At 36.1% G+C, this 22,209-nt stretch overlaps 1 protein-coding gene across 7 annotated transcripts in view; it reads left to right on the forward strand.

The window, feature by feature from the left end:
- The window catches only part of MPP7 (membrane palmitoylated protein 7), a 146,146-nt gene that overhangs the window by 105,474 nt on the left and 18,463 nt on the right, over positions 1-22,209 (forward strand). For 2 of the 7 annotated variants that reach the window (XM_035317682.1, XM_035317684.1), the window contains 8 exons: positions 3,816-3,897; positions 4,838-4,923; positions 6,727-6,801; positions 7,438-7,634; positions 8,148-8,212; positions 16,755-16,775; positions 16,876-16,887; positions 17,974-18,015. In XM_035317682.1, the coding sequence (XP_035173573.1) occupies positions 3,816-3,897; positions 4,838-4,923; positions 6,727-6,801; positions 7,438-7,634; positions 8,148-8,212; positions 16,755-16,775; positions 16,876-16,887; positions 17,974-18,015 (580 nt within the window). Of the gene's footprint in view, positions 1-3,815; positions 3,898-4,837; positions 4,924-6,726; positions 6,802-7,437; positions 7,635-8,147; positions 8,213-16,754; positions 16,776-16,875; positions 16,888-17,973; positions 18,016-18,058; positions 18,101-22,209 lie in introns of all 7 variants that reach the window. The other 5 variants (XM_035317685.1, XM_035317683.1, XM_035317687.1 and 2 more) reach the window with 5 other exon arrangements.

Genomic DNA, 22,209 nt, shown 5'->3' on the forward strand with positions numbered 1-22,209 from the left:
CTTGACTTTGAACATCTCCTTTGGATTACTTTCAGCAGTATTCTGTGAAGTGAATTATGCACTCTCTTAACTTCTTTGGAGTGTATCTAGTGACCTTTTTAATGTAAAATTACACCACATTTCCTCTTGTATTTGTTCGTACTTGTCTCTGAGTTAAGCAACTCTCACTGGTGTTAATCACGTATTAACAAAGCCTGAGTTCCCAGGAGTAATCATCTCACAAGAGTGGGAAACTGGGTTTGTGGGAGGGCCTTCTGTTTGCCAGATTTCATCAGTTCAAAAGTCATTGCTGAACTTTTCTCCAGTTTTTTTGCAAGAGATGATTTAAACTTTTGGTTTGTCCATCCACAGGTTTTTTTTCCTTCTTTCTTTTTTCCTTAATGCTTTATTAGCAAATGGGATTCTAACAGCTTCTCGCTCAAGTGAGGTGAGATCATGTGTTAGGAGGTTTTACCTAAACAAAGTAATTTAGAATGTCTCTGAACCTTATAGAGAGAGAATTAAGAGACATTTCTTTCCAGAGATAGTTCAAAATTCCCCTGACTGTAATTTGTCTTTTTGTCACATAGCTTGGAGAGTTTTTACTTAAACCCAGAGTCCACTTCTCTAGGACTTCTTCAGTCATTGCCATTTTCCTGGTTAGCATTCCTGATACCCAGCATGTACGCCTGGGGTATCCAGAGTTCAGCTTCTGGCCACTCACTGCTTCCAGCTTTGAAATCCTGGTCTGTTAGCACTGTCATGATCTTATTCTGAACAGGATCCTTCGTCATGTCCAGATGATTTCTTCTTCATCACGTAGGTTCATATCACATAAATTTAGCCATTTGGAAAGCAATGATCTGTGCTGTGTCTACAGTCAGGAGAAAAATAGGCAGCTCCAGAATGAGCCATTCCATCTGTTCAAGATGCCTGTCTTGAAGAAAGGATGATTTCATTCTCTGGAGCTGCCTGTTTGTTTTCATTAGCTGCAGGAGGAGCCTGGACACCTAGCTTGAACTAGATACCTGATTTCCATAGCTGAACTTGGGTGAAACAAATTGTGGTGATGAAAAATAGTTATTTACATGTTCTGCCAATGCAGAATCCCCAGTTCTTCCTCTAAGGCCTCATAGCTTGGTTCTTGTCAGTGAATAAACCCGACCAACTATTTTATAGGTGGTGTTAATTTGCGGGTAGGGAAAGCCTTGGTGTGCATAGTCTGCATGTGCATGGGCATCCTTTCTAAATAACCGTTCAGTGTAAGGCAGGTAGCTGCTGCTTGTATTTGCATTTCCAATAAAGAATTAATTAAAATAAGTCTTATTGAAGTAGTTAGTTGCATTCAACATCCGTACGTGATTTTGTTTAATAGAAAAGTATGCAAAAATATTAATGATCTTTCAAACTCTCTTATTAGTAACTTATTTTACAGGCTAGTCTTTTTCTTCCTAAAAAAATCAAGGCTTAGAATGTTTGTATTGTGGAACCAGCAGATAAATGGGTGAACGAATAAAGCTTACGTCAGTGAAACCCTGAGTGGTGCTTACCAACCAGTTTGACTACATTAAAAAAAATAAAATAAAATAAAATAAATGGTGAAAGAGTCTTGCTAAAGGAGCTTGTATTTTAGTGTTTTTGCATGGTATACCTTTAAACATTTTCTCAGTCTGATCACCATATGGCTCCCAAACTCCTTATTTTTCCCTTTAAAAGTATTTTAAACTGAGCTATGCTATTACATCTGTATATGTCTCATTTAGGGTAACTTACACTTTTGGCTAGCAACACTGAAAATATTTTCCAGCTCTCAAGGTCCAGCCTAACCTTCTTCCATTTTTAAAGCTCTAAATGAGGAGCTGCACTGCACATGTAACCAAAAGTACTGGAGCTGAACATCTCATAAGGAGAAATCCTTGCCAGATTATATATACCTCATACTTTAAGCAGGGCTGGCAGCAGTACAAGAGAAGCTGCTTTTTCAGAAAATCAACTCTTCAAGTGCTCAAAAAGAAATCCATTTGTGTTTGATGATTTCTTTTTAAGTATTCTAAATTTGGAGTGAAGGAGAGGTTAAAGAACCCTCTTTTTTCTTTGTGTGCCACAGGTACAGCAGCATACGTAAACTCGAATGGTGCTGCCTATGGGCCTCACGCTGAGATTGCCATAAAGAAGTTGTTGGCAGTTACCTTGCTTGGGTTAAATAATTTTCCTGTAAATTTTAGCTTGATTTTGTGCTTTGTGTGAAAATTCCCAATTACCTTTTACATTTACTGGGACATTTTTCAGATCAGCTGTTGTGTGCCATGAGTTCATTTTGTGCCGGTATAGAGGCAGTGGTACTTGCCTAAAGCGTGAAGTGACCACTCTGCTGTGACATGAGCCTGATCATCACTTCTAGATGTCCCCTTGGTCCATACTGCAAATTCCACACGATTCTTTTTCCAGGGTCTGTCCAAGGACAAAGAGAAGGGAAGTAACCATGTCCAGACATTGGCATGAGGGGACACGGTGGCTGGGTGGTGGCAGTGGCCAACTGCCAGGCATAGCTTGCATTTTACACCAGTGAAGTTTAACAGTGTCAACATCTGGGTAAAAGGCCTAGAGTCTTTCCTGTCAAGGCTTCTTTTCCTGATGAATGGGGGAGCCTCTGCTTTATGTGGACAATATAGTGGAGGTGTCCTTTGTTTGTATTTGGCTGTAGCATCCTAATGCTTTTTTCTTTCTGATGGCTATATTAAAACCAAACCCAAGATATTTTATACTTTTAAACAGATGCAACTTTCCAGGTTTTAATAATAAGCATTAAATTTATGGCCATTGCTGCAAGGTCGTACCTTAATACTGAGATCCAGGCTGGAGGGGTTAATGCTGTGTTTGATAGATTCATACGGCGCTCTGTTCTTTTTGCACAGAAGTCTAATCATGAGTGAGATTGCAGAGTAGGGCCAGCCTCTCCCCACCTCATTGCTCCCAGTCTGCCTGAAAGAAATGCCACTGCAACTTCAACAGTGCTTCGAGGCTCCAGTTCCCCTTAGTTTCTCCCTTGTCCCTGCCACTACCTGGTTCTTATTCATTGCTTCGTGCCTCTCTGCAGAACACCCTCACAGTTCTGGTTACAAAGGCATTTTTCCCCTCTAGACAGCTATTCACTGCAAATGTCACTACATAATGCAAATTTTACCTAAATGTCTTGCTTTTGTGTGTGTGTGTAACATATGAAAACAGGCAATGTTCAGCTCCTCTGCGTTGTGAGCTGGCCCTTGTGTATTCCAGTTCCACAGGAGAGCTGAAGTGCAGGGGGATTTCTTAAATTTTGGTTTACTGATGGCACCGCAAAGCAAGATAGGGATCAGTATGTGCATGGGCAGTTCTCAGTGTGAAGTGCAACAATTACAAACACGGATAAACCTTTTATAGCTGTAGTATATAACAACCCCCTCCCCTACCCCTCTCGTAATACAGAAACAACTTACCAATTCTCAGTAACAGTTTTAGTACACTTTTAGCAGCGGACTCAAATAACATATGCTACAGTAAACATTAAGTTGAAAAGTGAACTTTTTGTGCCATTTGTGCTTTTTTAACGCTGTGTATATACTGAATGCCAAAGTCACTGAATGGAAAAGAAGTCCCATTTTAACACAATGGTAATAGAGCAACATACCTCTGAGCAATGTACTTTGCATATTCTTTACATGAGCAAGTGTCATTTTGGGTTATTCACACATCAATACTATGCCAACTTTTTTCATTTTTGTGTAGCAAATATTTTTTTTAGTGTAGAGACTTAAATTTATGGTAAGACTAACCAAGAAACATTTTTTTTTTTGAAGGGGGCTACTATTAAAAGGGATGAACATACTGGTGCTATTGTGGTGGCCAGGATAATGCGTGGAGGAGCTGCAGATAGAAGTGGTAAGGTGTTGCTTCTTGGTACAAGCCATTAAAGTTATAACATTTAGAAGAAGATGTGATAAAATGGGAGTATTTTGTACATATAAAATACTTCTGGACCACAAAGATATTTGGAGTTTGGACAGTTTTCCAAAGTGATGTTTTGATACCAGAGGAAGTATTCATGCTGAATTTTTTTCACCAATTCACTTGCAATGAGGTGTCTTTTGAGTTAGCAGATGGAGAGGTTTTTGTTATTGTTTGTTTGTTGATTGATCATGATTTATTTCCAGTTAAAGACATTCATTTAGAAATGATGAGATAGTCCAATATTATACCAATTGATGAAGGAAATCATTATGGCTGCATTATTTTATGTTACTACATTTGGAGTTTGCTGGTCATTAGCAAAATACCAGCCCATCCTTGACTCCCATTGTTCAGTTTGGGATGCTCAAAATCTGAAATAAATAAAGCAATAGATCCTGAATTATACTCTTAACGTGCCTCTTTTCATTGAAGACAATCTAAGACAGCTGCATTTCACACTTAGGTGGGATAGTGGAGTAAATCTAGATAGATATCATTAAATTAGGAAGCATTTGTACCACAAATTAGCACTCATAACTTAAGTCATCTTTGCAGTACTTGCAGCTGTGTAGCAATAGGAAAGTAGTATGAATAGAAAAAGATTTGGCACAGACATTTTTCAAACATCTGCATAAAAGTCTGGAAAAGTCATAGAGTACTGTTTTTTGGGAGGAAGGAAGGAAGGTGAGTAAACCAACCATCTCAAACTTATCTATGGGGACAGTAGTTGTAGTTATGCTCAACATATATTCCTGTTTTTAAGTTAGTCATTAAAGTAGATGGACAAGGGAGAAAAAAGCTGAACGTTGACAGCTCTTTTTATATTAGACATAACATATACCATTTAACAATCCCTCTTCTCTTTCTGTAGGTCTTATTCACGTTGGTGATGAACTGAGGGAAGTCAATGGGATTCCTGTAGATGATAAAAAACCTGAAGAAATAATACACATTTTGGTAAATATAAAACATTTTCAAACTAATTTAGGAGAGTCTAAAAAAAGTAATTATAATTGCAATTTCTGATGTGTTTCTTGGTAAAAAGTATATTTTGCAGTAGTTCTTCTTCATCTCGTACCATCATCTACAAACCTCTATTTCCTTTCTCTTAGAGAAATGATTTTCCACACATTAGATCTATGCAATTACAGATGACTTGTAATGGGTTAATGACAGTCACATGGCTGTAAACATCTTGCAGGCCTCAATGTATCATCTGCAGTTTTTAAGATATAAAATGATCCGTTGAATTCAAACTGATTTGTTTGTTTCTAATGCATTAACTTCACGTGAAGATGAATTCATAATGTACGCACCTGATAGAATAAACTAACTGGGTATGGTAAGAGTATATCTTAATTTGTGTAGAGTGATATATATATTTATGGTTATACTTCTCTGAACTACGCAATCTCTAAAGCCAGTCTGTTTAGTTACTTACAGATTCCAATTGCAAAATAAGAATTTAGACTCTTCCAGAAAGGTTTAATATTTTTATACCAGAGAAACTGGTTAGGTCATGACAACTCTTTATATTCATGGTATAGTCATTTTTATATACATAAACATATTGCTGTCCTGCTGAATTGAATGGCTGTCTCACAGTTTTGGTTCAATTACCAAGATGATTCATTTCAAGTGTTAGCCCAGCAATATTCATACTGGCTTTATGGTTTTGTGTTCCCTACAGAAACGTATTTTCCTGCAAAAATTAATATTTAAAAATCTCTAGAAACACAATAGCACTAGAAAAGGTGTGAACAATTTCCCCATTTACCTCCTTGAGGTACAATATAAACATCAAAAGCTATTTAGACCTTGTTTCAAAAGTAACAGAATTATTGATTCCAGTCCTATGGCTGGTGAAATAAGAACTTGGCTGCTGCTTGTCAAACAGTGAGCTCTTGGATCGCAGACATGCAGGCAGAAGTATGTCTCACTTGGTAGTGGACAGGCCTGTTTCCATTTTGCTTAAATCGTTGGCTGTCTGTTGTACTCTGCGAGTTTTATGAAACTTGTCAGCTGCATGCAATAGTAGCAGAGTCTCCAGCTGATTAGCACTTCCTTCAATAGCAAAATGTCACTGAGGCAGTGGGAATATATTGTGGTTAATAAGTAAAATGCAGCCAGACACACTTTAAGTGGGATATAGGGAAAGATGAATGGATGAGGTGGTTGATGATGGCTAACTTGTTTTAAGATTTATAGTGAAGGGCTTTTTTTCCATTTAGTACACGTAATCTGTTCAAAAATGTTTTTTTTTTTTTTTTTTTTCTTTAACTTGCCAAAAGAATAAATCCCCCCAATAGTTTTATATGATAAATATGGCATAAGCCTATTTGAATTTTTCTATCAGATTTTTTTCTGAAAAATGAAATGTTAGATTTTTCCAGGGATGTCCAAACTGTGCCAGGAGTCCAGCAGTTTTTTTCTGATATGTGTATATTTCAGCTGTAGCATTTGCTCCTGCTTGCAGAGCAGAAGTGGAACCTCTGAAACATGCAGGTTCCAGGTTTTAACAGTCCATCTGTAACCCCAAGTGACACAAGTAAATCATCGGGTTTTAAGTGAGCACTTGTAACTTTTGCAATTCAAAGTTCTGTGTGGTGAAGCTGTCAAACTCCATGGATCATGTCTGAGAGAGGATAGATTCATTATATTTTGAGTATTTTAATTAAATTGGATTTTCTTTCCTTGTAAGATTTTATTTGAAAAGTAGAGTTTAATTCTGTATGCATTGTCTTTTAAAATGTTCACTAGGCTCAGTCTCAAGGAGCAATTACATTTAAGATTATACCCAGTGTGAAGGAAGAAACACCAGCAAAGGAAGGCAAGGTAGGCAAGTTCTTAAGAATATTTCTTCTTAGGAATGTTTCTTCTAGGAGTTAACTGCTGAGGATCAGTATAATTCGCTTAGATGACAGACCCAAGGCTGTGACTTATGCCAGTTTTTCTACATGATACTAACATGCTGGATTTACAGGTGAGGTTTACATGGTTCTTAAGCCCTAACATTCCAGCCATGAAGTTGGCATTGGTAATAATCAGCCTTCTTTGAGCACCTGGCTTGCTTCCAAGTATTCCTCCCATTGTAATGTGGACAAGACACTTGACAGCACCTTAGTTCAAAACTATCTTATCTTCCGTTCCTCTTCTGTTTTCCTTTTCTGTTCCTCATGGACACAGTGTCCCACTGCAAAGCTTGAAGTTCTGTTTACCTTCGGGAGTTGGATCTTGCAGCCTTTACTGCATAGCAATTGTGGTTGCAGGAGCAATGAATAAAACATTCCTCTATTAACTTCTGATGTTAGACTTCCATAAGGATGTTTTACAGCAGTAAATGTTTATTGCTTTACATTATTTAGTTTAGTTTAGTTTAGTTTTTGAACAGTGAAAGCAAAAATGGGAGATACCTTTGGATTACATATTAATATTTTGATTCTAAAGAAAAAGCACTGATTTTTGTTTCAGATGTTTATCAGAGCCCTATTTGACTATGATCCTAATGAGGATAAAGCAATTCCTTGTAAAGAAGCTGGACTTGCTTTCAGAAAAGGAGATATCCTTCAGATCATGAGCCAGGATGATGCGACCTGGTGGCAGGCCAAACATGAAGGTGATGCCAATCCCAGAGCAGGCTTGATCCCTTCAAAGCATTTCCAGGAGAGGTGAGCTAACGAGAAGCATAGTCTTATCTTTTATAGTATTATTTGCCGAGTTGTTAAGTTAGCATAGTTGTCATACATATGCTCATAGATTACAAGGGTATTATAAACCTGCATTTGCAGCAAGACAACTGAACTTGGAACCTGTTGCTGAAATACTTTGGATTTCCTTATTTGTCTGGCCAGAATTAATAATGACAAAAACTGATAGGGATAGCACCGATCCAGATTAAAAGAAAAACCATATGGAAAATAGCACATCAGTATCTGTATTCACACTGATGTACTATGCAGGAATAACAACTGCAGCAGATTTTGGAGAGCTTACAAAAATTTGAGGCTCAGGATTTAATTTTTTAGTAGATTGTGAGTAGATTTCATTGTTTTAAATTAATTTCTTATAAAGTCTTCTGGATATTTTGCAATAGTCTCATGATGTTAAGTGTTTATTAATCCCAAATTTGCAGTGAAAACTGAGGAGATTTTGTCTTTCCCCTACCAATTCCCATTTTATAGGAGATTTGCACTAAGAAGACCAGAAGTGCAGATTCAGCCACTGAAAATTTCCAACAGAAAATCATGTAAGTCTTTTAAGCTGGAATAGAAATCATACTCTTGATCTGTAACCTTATCAAATAGCAGTTTGTTTCAGCCCTGTGACTAGAGGATGCATTTCTCCAGGGCACAATAGCTTCCTGATCACATTGGTATCAGTAAGAAAATAGATAAATAGAACAGCTGAAATTAAAAGCTTTAAAAGCAGCAACAATTATTCCCAACCCTCTGACTTTGTTTTCAAAACACTGAGCCCAATTAATGTTTTGATATATAGTATTTCAAAGGTTGAGGAGTGTTCTTTTCCTGTTGAAATAGCGCAGAATTGGCTCAACAGTTTATATAATTTGGACTGCATCAATATGGTGAAATTTATATTGAGAGTGAGATAAAAGGTCGGATATTCTCCCTTTCCTTCCCCACATAGCTGGTAATTTTTTATGTCGTATGAAGTAGCATGAATTTTTAAAAGCCAGGACACTCAGCTCTTCAGCAGACTTTCATGAAACAATGTACAGGTTTTTAAACGAATTCATACTTAGTAGTTTCTGCTTTTAAGTACAGTAGTTGCACAATATAAGAAAAATAAGCTCTAAGAAAGTGCATACATCGAAACAAATATTTTCTTTCCACTGGAATTTACATCAACATCTGTTTTAAGTATTATTGCATATTTTACTTGACCTGTTATTTCTTTCAGTTGTACAGACTCATAACAAAGTGAGTACAATATAAGAAACTATCACGCTTCAGTAGGATCTAAATCTTAAATACAAACATGTTTGTGAGTTCAACTACAAATATTCAGAAAGTGGTCTAAAATTTCCAACCATCTTTCATTCTCTAAAACAAAAAGTGTGGATACTATGGCAAGCGGTGGATACTGGCACACTCTATGCAAAACTAAATGCATTTAACCTTAAAACTTTTCACTGAGGTTTTTGTTGCTATATTTCTAACTCCTTTCTATGGCTTTTGTGTTCTGAATTTTGATGGTGACTGTTGGTTTTCTAATAATCTGTATTTTCTCTCTTTCATTCCATTTCACATTTTTTTTTTTGCCCTAAATCTTATATTGTATGCCCTATGGTATTGTTAACTTGAAAGCCCTCAATTATCTTCATATTTACAGTAAGAGATTATATGATTGCACTATAGCATTTCTAATTTGCATAGGTCATAGAAACAAAGAGGAGCTCCTCCAGTTTATAGTAAATCTGTTGTTTCTCTAGGTTCTAGGTGAAGTTGCTCTGCCCCAGTTTTGGAAAAGTGTCTGGTCCCAGGGTATAGTTATTTCTCTCTGTCCACTGTTCTTGAATCTGGATAATACCCTCAACAAGAGCCTTCAATTAAGGTGGCACTGGTGCTTTTGAAGAGGTAAATCAGCTGCTGCAGCAACACTGCATGATTCCTTTTATAATGGACTGCATCTTTTTAGTGACCTTCATGTGAAAGGTTTTACAAGATGCATCTCACTGTTCCAAATCGGCAGCCTGAACGTGATTGGAAATTGCCAAAATTATAACCCAAAGAAAACTCACAGTGCAATGTCTGTGATTTTTGTCTCTGCTGTCTTTATTTGTTCTGACTTACCTAGAGTAAACAAGGGAGAAGAATTCCTCTCTTCCTCCTCTTTCCTTTAGAACATGACAGAGCATTCACGTAATGCAATATACCTGTTACCATTCTCTTTTAGACTTTCTCCAAACAAAGCTAGGTCCAGATAAATATCTAGAAGTCTGTGGTGCCTCTTGAAGGAAGAAAGACAGAGGAGTAATAGAGATTTATCATTTTCTGTCTTCCTTGTTTCTTTGGACAATCTGCTGCTACACCTGCCAGATTTCCATGGGAAGAGTGGCAGTGCTGTTCTGAGTAGATGTCCAACCCTTTATTCAAAGACCAAACATGTTTTTAGTGTTGGGAGGGAATTCACATCCTTCCTAGAGAAGGCATTTTAAAGACCAGAATTCACCTACAGAAAAATTTTGTGACTAGGATGTTGCTTGAGTTGCTCTCGGGAAAACCTACCACTTGCTTGGCTTTTCAAGAAGATACCATGTAAGCTGAAGACTCTTCACCCTTGTGATCCTTCTAAAGTTAGGCATTTTTTTCCTGTTACCAAGCACAGCAGTGACACTGTGAGATGTGGAGGCCTTGTCTGTACTAGTTCACAGCACTCACCTTGCCAAAACTGGGAGATGCTGAAAAACCATGCATACTCAGATGAATGAACAGAATATTGCCGATATCAGAAGTGTGTAAGGAAGGTGGCATAGAAAATAGAAAATTGGAAAGGACTGCATGGTCTGATTTCTTTTTTTTTTTTTTTTCTTTTTTTGATTAGGCATGGCCCACTGATTATTGTCCTCTAAAGTTTTATTTAAAATCCCAGGTAGAGAGGTAGGAAGTTGGTAATGCTTGATTTCATGTGATTCTTTTTCAGCCCATGCTATGGGCCTTCAGCATGATACAGGGTTCTCCATCATTTGGATGGGTAGTTGTTCGGTGAAAATGATGGCCTGTAGATCTTTCTGAAGTAGCTATACATTGAAAGGTTGTTTGCTATTGTAGTTGATCTCACCTACTTGTATCACCCGAATTCCCGGCCCTATAGCTTCCAAAAGACAAAAGGCTATTGATTTCAACATAGCTGCTAATAAATGTCCTTTTCGAGAAAGGACTGCGACTTTTGCACGAGGAAGCTTTCTTGAGACATGGTAACTAGTACTGGATGCCAGCCTGCTCTGCTTAATCAACTCATTCCCCACATCCCATGTTTTGTAATGAGGAAGAAATCTATAATTGATAAGAAATACTCTGTTTTCTTGAATGCCAAGAAATTATGAATCAACTCTGGTTTCTTATGTGGGCTTCCAGGGTAGTAGTGTCTCTCTACTTGAAAATTAATCTAAAAATTAGTCAAAATCTTACATAATAACTATTTTACCACTTTTTTTCCTCTCTCTCCTCAAGCCAATGTCGGGAATTGGGGAGGGCAGTTATATTTAACTAGAAGAAGAACTTTCTGAAACACAGTCAATAACTATTCAGAGTAACTAACATCAGGATTGCTTTTTAACGCAATTAAATATGTTTCAAATGCTGCGGGAAACTAGATTACATTGCTTTTTGAAAGCCTTTCTGTTTCCAATTTTGATTTTTTTGTACTTTTCAGCATAGCATGCATATTGTTAAACTGCACACTGATTTGTGTATCATAAATTTGGAAGCAAAAAAAAGGTGTTTTTTTGGTGATACTGACCAGCTTGTATGTATACACATCTTGAGGACAGGGAGTAGAGGAAATTTTCCACAGATCATTTTCAGTGATAATCATTTGCACTGAAGAAAACAGAAGCCTGACCTCATTCTAGATTGTTAAAATAATCAGTTTACAATGGAAATGCCAAGTCTTAGTTTCAGTTTAATAGCCAAGTCACCTGTTTTATTGTGTCTATGTGTAAAGTGAATATATGTAAAATTAAACACATTAGCTTTCTGGAAGATAATATCCATACATACACCTCTCCCAGAATCTAGCCATCTTCCTAAAAGAGATAACAGAATCATTCTTGTATTGTACGATTCGAAGTGTAAAACCTTTAGTATGTATACTGAGGAGAGAGCAAAGCTATGTTGTATTGAAAAGTAAGTGAAAACACACTTTTATTTGTAGGTAGAAGAGGGTGCAAAGTTTGATGGTATCTGGAAGTAAGGTGATAATATAGATGGACCCTACGGTGACCAGAGATGATTTTACATTCAGAGGAAGACCCAGAAAAAGTCAGAGTAAAAAATAAGGGGAGAAGCATGGAAGCAAAATTTAGTATTGAGGATGTAGAAAAGGAGAAAGTATTGGGCAATGGGAAAAGAAACAAGAGCAGTGGAAGAACAGATGGATGGAAGATGTCCATTCATCAACCTGTTAGGCGTAACCCCAGAAAGAATGGGATTTGAAATGATTAAATAAGTGTAACTAACAGTATTATGCAAGAGCACTACAGTAGTCAATATTTCCATGATAGTTCAGTTGTTTCTTGGTTGTTTAATTCAAATACTAACATACTTGTTTTGCTAAAGTTTTAGAAACAGTGAATGCAAAAGTTACTAACTCTGACCTCTTTCAGTTTATTATTATTGGTTAGAAAACCCTCTCAGTACTTTCAACAATAAGATTTTAATTTTTAAAAGCATGAGGTAAGTGGCAGTTAGATGTGCTGACCTGCTGATAAAATTGATAGCATTATTTCTGAAGCTCAGAAATGATGGAGGGATAACAAACCTCTTAAGCCTTTTCAGCATTCCTCTTGATACTTAACAGTAGTTTCTTTTCAGCAAAAAGCACTGTTGCTTGTGCATTAATATTATGGGAAAATTACACTGGAAAAAAATGTTGAGAAAAAGCAGGATAGAAAAGAAAATGGGAAAATGGAATGAAAGTAAAGGAACTGAGATGCATGACATTGTGTGAGTAGGACTAACCCTGCCCATGCTGGGACAGTGCACCTGGCACAGGGTATGAGGGGATTCTGTGGGATGTGGAGGGAGGGGACAGTACAGGTGTCTGGCTGCATGAAATCAGCTGAGGTATATCTGAGCTTATTAGCTGTAGCTGATTGCCAGCTCTGATGAAATCTGCTTCTCTGGTATTCCTGAGCTATGCTTAACGGCATTCCTGGCTTTATGAGCTCATCTTAACTTGGGCGCAGCTTTGTAGCCAACATTGGCTCTGTGAGCTCTCCTGCCACTGCATCCAGGCCAAGGAGTGCCAAGAGACTCAGTACAGGGAAGAATTAATTTATTTAATTGTTCCCAGCCTGCTAACTTGAATACAAAGACTAATCATAATCTAACTGTAATAGTCACTGCCAACAAACATCATAATTCTTGCATTTGTAGCTTTAATCTGTAGATAAAACATTGATCACCTGTTTGTTTGTTGTTTTTTTTTTTTTTTGAGGGAAATAATATATTTCTTTAAATAACAAGCAAATAATTTACCATTCTGCAGTTATGAACTACAACAATCACCCAAGATATTTTATCCTTTCAGCATAATTGTGCTTTCATAGCAGTTGTATTATATATGTGTTGTCTCTGGTATGAAAATTAGTGGCAACTTTATATTTTATACTAGTGTAGCCTGTAACTTCTGTTAACCTATGCAGTGCATGCATATGTATATATGTATATCTGTGCCCTGTGTGTATATTTACATATAAATATGTTTATGTATGAAGCATCTAAGACAGAGCTGTTCAGAGGTGTCTTTTCCTTGAAAATACATTTGTTCTGTATATTTAATGCAAATGTTAATACTTACTGTGGCAAAGTCATCATTATTTAGTTTTTCTAGGGCTTAAAATATATTTTACTTTCAATTCTGATTTACCATATGTGATTGGCATTGTATGAGCAAGAGGAAATATTTAACTGCAGCCAAATGGTGTTCATTCAAACAAGATGTAACCCACTTTATCCAGAGATGAGTGTCTTGTGAATTGAAGATCGCGTACTGCCTACAAAAGAATTTAAACAGGCTGAAAGAATGAAGGCTTTGTACCACTTGTACCTGAAGACCAAACATTTAGGATAAATGTATTGTAGGACTCTTTTGCATGTTATAATTGCTGCCCAAGATTAACTATGCCTTTCTTCTCAGTATTTTTCTGTGTTCATGTTTGATACGTAATTGCCCACCTGGAAGTAGTTAGAGGTGTAAAACCAAAAAATACACCAGATCTTTAGAGTTAAATTAGCATCTTTGTTCAGAAGTCTTCTGTCCTTACAAATACTAACTTCCTACTACCACAGAAATTAAGGAAACCTGCAGCTGGATGACATTTGAATCAAGGTCAGATGAGACAGAAGTGGAAGTGGATACCATAAATCTGCTCTGTCCTTCACCGCAAGACTATCCTTCTACATTTTCCAAATTCTAGAGATACTGTTATCTGATGATGTTGTGAGAGGATTAAATTAGATCACCTTAAATTTTCTGTAAGATGAACATGTGTTTTGTTTGATCTATAGAACCCTGTAGGATTCAAAACAGTAGAAATGCCCATTGATATGTGGGGGTGTTCCACACTAAAAAAAAAAAAGTGTTTAAAATATTCATTGTAATGCAGATTGTTGTATATCACAATTTCTTGCTTACTAGAGTGAAATAGAATTTCAGGGATTATGTAATGTGAATGGAGCTGTTGGATCTAACTTTAGCCTGAGAAACATTCAAATAAGATTATTTGATGGAAATATTGTTGGAAGTCAGCAAGAGTTAAAATTTTTAATCTGCTGCTGGACTGTAGTTTAGATGAGGCCCCCCAAATCAAATCTAAATAAATTTCAGTTACAATACATACAAAAATAAAATGTATGTACTAGTGGTTTGCATTGTCACAGTGTAGCATATTGGCTATCCTGAAATCTTTCTAAAATGAATAAAAACACCTACTTCCTAAGCTTTCATTGCACTTGTGTTTCCTATTTCTTTTTTTACCATTTCTATCTATTTTGGTTCTACTTCACTGTTGTTTCATTCCTATTCCACAACTATTTTCTTTGTAACTGCTCTCCCTTATCACACTATATTTAATTGATAACATTTCTTCTTTTCTCAGTTTTATTTATTTTGCGTTGCCCTGTTTTTTTTTTTTTTTTTTTTTTTTTTTGGTCACTGCTTTTATTTTCCTATTTCCCATCAGATTTCCTCCTTATTTTCTGTCTGCTTTTAGTCTCTTATTTTTTCCTTCCAGATAAACATCTCTGTTTCTATTCCCACCCCACTTCAGTTCAACAAAACTGTATTGGCCTGAGAAGATACACCCCAACTTTCTGTATCTCTAAAGTCCAGAGCTTTTGGCATGTATCTGCAAATATCTGCTGCATGCATACAACTGCTTCACACACACAGCTGAATTAGCTAGTGGTGAATCCTAATAGGACGCTTACTGGCAAATAATGTCTGCCTTTAGTAGGGACAGACAGTAGTCCTAGTAAAATTCCTGGTAAAATTCAAAATGGGAGCTACATGGCAATGACTGTTCCATAGCTGAATTAAGTTATGAAGATCCACTTACTTCCCACATCTTTTCATTATAAACTGTTACGTTCATCCTTAGGAGTAGCCCAAGAAGGCCAAGAGCAGTATTAAGAAGGAAAATTTATAACAATAACTAAAAAAAATACAAAAATAAAATAAAATTGAAAACTCCATCTCAGCTTGTAAACATTGTGGCTTCTACACTCTGGCATTACCAAGCTCACTTGCGAATCCTAACATCTTCAATTTATACTTTTGCATTAAATGAAGCATTGAATCAATTAATTAAGACCATTACCTTTTTTATCAGAAACCTGGGTTCTTTTCAGCTGAGCTTAGCTTAGCTATGCTGCTGTAGCTCCACCGTTTTCCATATGTGCACGGGGTTGTGTGAGTGTATACCTGTGTGTACATACAGACCTCTTTTTCTCCCGGTCACCTGGAGTATAGAAATAAATTGTAAATATGATTCAGTAGTCTTCCAAATTAATACATTTTTAAAAATAAGTCCTCAAAAAAAAAAGAAGTATCAAGAAATAATTCTGGAAAACCGTACTCTTCCCCCAGCAGAAAAGACTTTTGTACCTATTTCATGGGATGAAATGGGAAAACTCTTCTCTTTACTCATACAGGCAGGAGATTTGTGACCTAACCTTTACTTGAAACATAAGTTATGCACGATGGATTTTAAAATATCTCTTGAATAATTTCTCCGTGTTCTGAAAGAAGACATGCTTCATGGAAACTTAAAAATATTTAATATTTTAGACGTATTTATCCAAATTTCAAAGGAAATTTTAATAAAATCTGGATTGTAAAATCTCTATAAATCTAGACCTCAATATATACTGTCTCTGTGAACAAAAATCCATTTTATATATATATATATGTTGTTTTTCTTTGCTAGTCTGAAAATGATTGTAAAAATACTAATTTTCCCTGTCAAGGAGACAGAAATTTATTGATTTACTGTGGGTAAACAGAAAGTCAAGTCTGTTATAGTAGCATAGTGTCAGGGAAATAATGACAGAGTATAGACATTCTTTCGGCATTTTTTCAGCTACAGCAATAGGCATCCAAAAACATACAAAAAAAGTGCAAAACACAGCTCTAAGGGCAGTAGCAACTGTTGTAAATGCAGAAAAATACTGAGATCACATTCATGGTAGTGATTCTTAGAAATACTGGGTTAAGACTGATACAATGGGATTAACAAACACTGCATTTAATACAAAAGAAATCATCCATAAGAAGTGCATAAGGACACTGCTACCAAATAAATAGCAGAAGAATCTCATGCAGGAAACATGCAGCACACATGATATTTCAGGGTCTTTTTAGGTCCATTTCTGTCTCTGAGTGTAGTTAAACATGTAAGTTGAACTCAGTTGCTGGTATGTTGGTATATACCTCAATATAATAGGTGCTATCAAGAGAATTTTAGAGTAGCTTACATAGCTACATTTTTTTTTCTATTTATGAAGTATTAAACAATAATACTTTGTTTTTTTGGCTGTTCTAAGATGAGGAAGCGGTTGAGTGTGGTAGGTGCATTTTTCTTCTTAGATTTAACTTTTCTTTCTTAAGTTATGCTTTCACTCCATTTAATGATTTCCTTTCCTATTTTTCCTTTGTGCTTCTCAGAGGAAATTGAAGGTACATGTACAAAAGTTTCCCTGCATAGCCCAATAATTTTATTTAGAGAACATGTGTTTAGAATTAAATTGAATATAGTCCAATGTTTCTAAGAGATGTTATATATATATTGCTTCTATATTGCCACCAAATATACTGAATCATTTTAGAAGTAGATAAAAAATACCAAACTGTTCCTAGTTGCTTCATGAAAAGCTCCTTAACGTGGACTGTTGTTTTAAACTGTTTTCTCTCTTTTTTGAACTGTTGTAAGATATGTATAGAAGAGGAGTGTCATAAAACTGTAGTAGCAAAACTTGGGTGGGCTGGGTTGGAAGGAGGTGGTTCTGACTTAATTACATGGCCATGAGAAGTCTTGCATTTCTAATTAATACCAAAGAAGTATTTCTCTGAGACGGTAAAAAGTTCATCCATGTAGTATCATCTTTACTGTTTTCCCTCTGAGTGTAGCCTGTTACTGTTATGCTTGCAGCATATGTTAAAGTAATAGCAGCTGATCTCTTGTAATTTTTTTTTAAACTTAAGAGGCCTTTGTTTATAAAGGCATTAGAAATTGTAGCTCATATTTTTGATCAAAGGGCCTCTGGCATGTAAAAATATACATTATAGTTATTTTATATCAAATGAGAGGATGTGTTTTTGATCAAAAACCTTTCTGTCTAATCCAGTGAGCCAAAACTTAAAGCTAAAGTCTGATAATGTGTAATTTATGAAAAAAGAAAAAGCTTGATTTACATCAAATACATTTTGCTTTCTTTTAAGTGGCATCCTATTTTCTATTAACTGATAAAGTGTGAATAATACAGTGTTAGAATTCTTAGAATGTTCGCCATCATCAAAATTTTTGCTTGAAAAGGTAAAAAGATCAGTGTGCATGCTGCAAAATCCCAGAATATCTCCAGTTAAAATATAAAACAATAAATGTTGTTTTATGTTTTTAAGAAAGTGGCTTATTGAAGGCTTTCTGATGCTATGCTTTGTACAGTTGTCATTTTTAAGTACTTTCTTCTGTATTTTTTGCTGGGCTTCTAACTATTTTGCTTTATTTCTTGGCTCTTATTCTGTATGCTTTTACCCTTCGTCCAGAAGATGCTGAATGTGCTGGTCACAACAGTGGATCCTATCTAGGTGAGCAATTGGTTACAACAGACAATTTCTTTCTTTCTTTCAGCTTCTTTTCCCTGGAACTGCTGTGTCCACTTTGCTTTTGGGGGTAATATGCATACAAGTATCTGTACTGTGCATGAGAAAAGCATGAAAACTAAGGTTTTAAAAATGGCTCATTGGATTTGACATAAAGGATTTGTGTAGTGTAGTATGCCAATATCTGGTTAATCATAAGCTACTAAAATGCTGTACTGATTTTAAGTTTAAACAAAAAATATACATAAATTTGGGAGAAATACTGACTTTTTAGGTGTATTAACTCAGCAATGTGTTCAATGTAACAATAAGGTTACAATATCATGAAAAGTTTAAGACTTTAAAGACACGCTTTCAAGGTTTTATCCAAGGTTTGCTTACCTATTCCTTCTTTGTACTTGTCTGTCTAACAATTCTGGGAGGACTGAGTGAGAGTACAAAGCAAATTTGCAGGCACTGGTTCTTTTTCCACATTACAAAATAAAATAAGTCTTAATAACTCAATGGCTTAAATTTAGCTTTAAAGCTAGTCTGAGCTCAATGTATCATTGTGGGGAGGGGGGAAGAGGAGGGGAAGGAGTCCTTTGGCTTCAGCTTCAGCATTCCGAATTTCAAACAAAAGTAACATTTAAATAAGGTGAATGTTCCATAATATGTTTCAACTTTTTAATTTGTGCCATTTTAAAAGCTATGTAAAAATATTTTAGTTGAAACTGTCCAGAATTCCTGCCAGCTGAAGGCTGGCTGGCGTGGATTTTGTGGCAACCAGCCCTTTTCCCAAGGCTTTCATCCTCCTACTACAAGAGGAGTGGGAAGAAACATGTCAAAGTGCTTTGGTACATCCAAGCAGTTGGGCTCGCTGAAACACCTTAGACCAGGGCTGTAAATCAGAGATGGTTTTCATATTGTAGTGTGCTGCTTCTAAACATGGTATATAAATGGCACCAGGAACAGAGAAGCTATCCAACTGAAAGGACTTTGACCTCTTTCCAAAAGCTTAGTGGAGTACAATTTTATCATGTATTTGGTAACTAATGGTCATCTGATTGTGCTGAAAATTAACTGTTAAACTTGTTAGTAAATGAACTATATTTATATTAACGTTGAATTGCAGTTGTATTGAGAGGTTGAAGTATACTTGAAAGTGGAGTTTTGGATGTGATTCCAGATGAACTACATTTTTGTTATCAAATCTTCTCTTTGAAGACAAAAAGGTCTTTTTTCCCATCTTTTCTTTCTGGCTGCAATGCTGAAGATCAGACTATCATGGTTTTGCAGTCAGGTCTTAGTGGGCTGCTGCTGTATTTGAGGATGACAGCAACAAAACAGAATCCATTGTCTTCATGCTGTTGCCCATTCCATGAAACATTGAGGTCAGCAGGTACCAAACGGCTCAGTCATCTAGGAAGGAGATGTCGGGAGGAAGAAGCTATTGTCCTAGATGCAAAGAATAAAAAATCAAGATGATGTCCAGTTAACTTAGGCAAAAACTTTACAAAAATTACTGGAGATCTACTGTACAGTGCAGGCAATGGTTTTATATTTTGAGAGCTTCCACACGCTGAAGTGCTGCCATCAGACCTTCGGCCTTCTGGTGCTGGGTCTGTGCCATTGGAAGTCAGGTGACAGAGATGAGGGCTGGGAGACAGAACAGCAGGGAGAAAAAGATGTGTCTAAGGCTAGGAACAATCTTGGGGTAGGCACACAAGTATATTCATTGATTGTAAATAATTAGATACTTGGTTTAGAAATCAGAGGTTTCTCGGAGCTCTTCACTCCCCCAAAAAACACCAGGCAGTGAATTTGTCCGATTTTGAAAACACCATAATCTGAATGTCTGCCTGTGTTCCGCAGTACTGGTTTTTGGCATGAATCCTGGGTATCCCATTTTTCTGAATATATATGCCCTTGAAAGATGATAGACATTTATGGCTCTCCTTGCTTACCATGTAACTAAATTTCTAGGCAAGTCTTCAGTTTTACAGCATAAAGTCTTGATTAAACATACTAAACTGAATACAAAACCTGAAATGTTGTCACCGAAGGACTTGGGTCACCCCAACAAGTTCAGGATGCCTGTCAGTGCGTCAGAACCTATTACAAGAACAAGGTAGTCTGAATTAGTTTAACTGGTAACGAAGGAGCTGAGCTGTATCGCCTTGCATTTACAGCAGCTAATATTCACACACATGAACTGTTAGCATCAGCTGAGTTGAAGTATGGTATATCTTTTTGCATGTCAAAATTTTAGAAAAGGTTTTCAAAGTACAGATGCACTGGCAACTTCCTAAAATCAAAAAGAGTAAGTCATGTTTCATTCTGATTTTAATAGCATGTAATCACATCAAGTGAACTGCAACAATTCTATTTTTAATTCTTGTTTTTAATCCAATTTTCTGCCTTGTTATGGGTTTAGGGCTCTGTATGTGTTCACATTTCAATCTGAACCAGGATGTTCTCTGAGTATCAGAACTCCTCTGAAAGGGTTTGTACTTTAGATGCATATGAGGTGGTCATGAAGAGTAATCGATAGAAGAGACAGCTTTAAGAAAGCAGAATTTCTCTACCTTTTGGATTCAGATCTTTTATGTCCAGGGTTAACCTACTATTAATCTGAACACTCCCCTCTAAAGTGGCTCAAATAAATTTCATGATTTTTCACCAGTTCCTAATACTTAAGTTACACTCTTGTGTTGTGTGTTTCTGCCTTAATTTCCTGAGAAATTGCTGGGGAGAACATGAGGAGTTTGTCTTTGCCAACCTTAAATTCTAGTTACATTACTTGAACCTTTATGAACATACAGTAAATATAGATGAATATCATCTGTTTACTATTCTCAATTTCGTCTTAAAAATCCAGACATAATCTAAATTTTTATTAACCCTGTCTAAATGTGCAAGCTGGGAATCCGTCCAGAAGCAGGCAGAGTAAGAAGTCTGCTCTGTGTTTGTGCAGTTCCTGTGTAACAATAGAAATACTCAGGATACGAGCGAGTGTAAAAAATCCCAATATTTTGATGGGGAAAAAATATCCAGAAATATCTAATAAAATATTACAATATTTTACAGTATTTTCTTACAAACCTTGGTAATGACCATGGTGCTATAATTATTTTTTGTTGCTAATATGGATACTAAAAGTACATGTAAATTCATTTACAAATACAATTTTTTCACTAAAAGTTATGTAAGATTAGACTAAATTCATCAAAGGATATACATAATTTAAACATATACTTTAGCCCTTGTTTTATAGAATGAAAATAAACAGGGCACGTGTAAGTGTTTTGTGGGATTCTGGAGCCTTACTGGTGAATTCGTGAAGCAAAGCTGAATTTAAATTATATTTCCTGTTAGCGTAGCTTCTCCAAATTTGAGAAATTAGCTTTCTAATTTCATGAACATATTTGAATTTAAATTCATTCGATGTAATCACAAGCTTTTGTTCACTTCTTTCAAATTTTATTCCTAAATCTAAACAAACACAACATTTTACATTGGCATCTTTTAAAAATATCTCAGGGGGTACAGGATGTGTTCGGGCATTGCCAGTTTTCAGTTTGGGTTTCTGCATGAAATCCAAGTGGATTTCTCTATGCAAATGTAAGGATGTATATTGCTAGTGATTAAATGAATAAACAGACTTTTCTTCTATTTTTTAATTCTTATTCTTAAAGATGTAAGTAGTTTTTCTTGGATTGTCGATGGACCTTAATTAAGTTTATTAGTAGCAGCTTCTGATTTTGGTTTCATGTTGAGAAGTGTTTGGAGACTTTTGTAGCTGGAGAACATTTGTTCTTCATATTTTCTTCCCGGCGGCTGTTCCTATTTCACCAAACCTGTTACATTCCAGGGGTGCCTCATGGGTTAGCATGTTCAGTAGGCTTCTAGTCACAGAGCTGAAACCAGTGCCCTGGTGCAAGCTTCTTAATGTCCAGAGTTTTGTGTTGCTGTGGTGACAGAATTTTCCCCTTTTATTTTATAGCCTGCATACTTGGCAGCTAAGGTTAATTTCTGCTGATATCCATATTCCGCAGACAGTATAGGCTGTGACTCCTTTCACATTCACTGAATTTTATTTTATCAAATATCCTGGGCAAGCAATTCTTTTTCCCTCTGTTCTCTTGTAGAAGTTTACTTTTAAGCTTAATCCTTTTACAGAAACTTCATTTTTCTATT

The sequence above is a fragment of the Oxyura jamaicensis genome, chromosome 2, assembly GCF_011077185.1.
Source record: "Oxyura jamaicensis isolate SHBP4307 breed ruddy duck chromosome 2, BPBGC_Ojam_1.0, whole genome shotgun sequence".
Taxonomy (NCBI): domain Eukaryota; kingdom Metazoa; phylum Chordata; class Aves; order Anseriformes; family Anatidae; genus Oxyura; species Oxyura jamaicensis.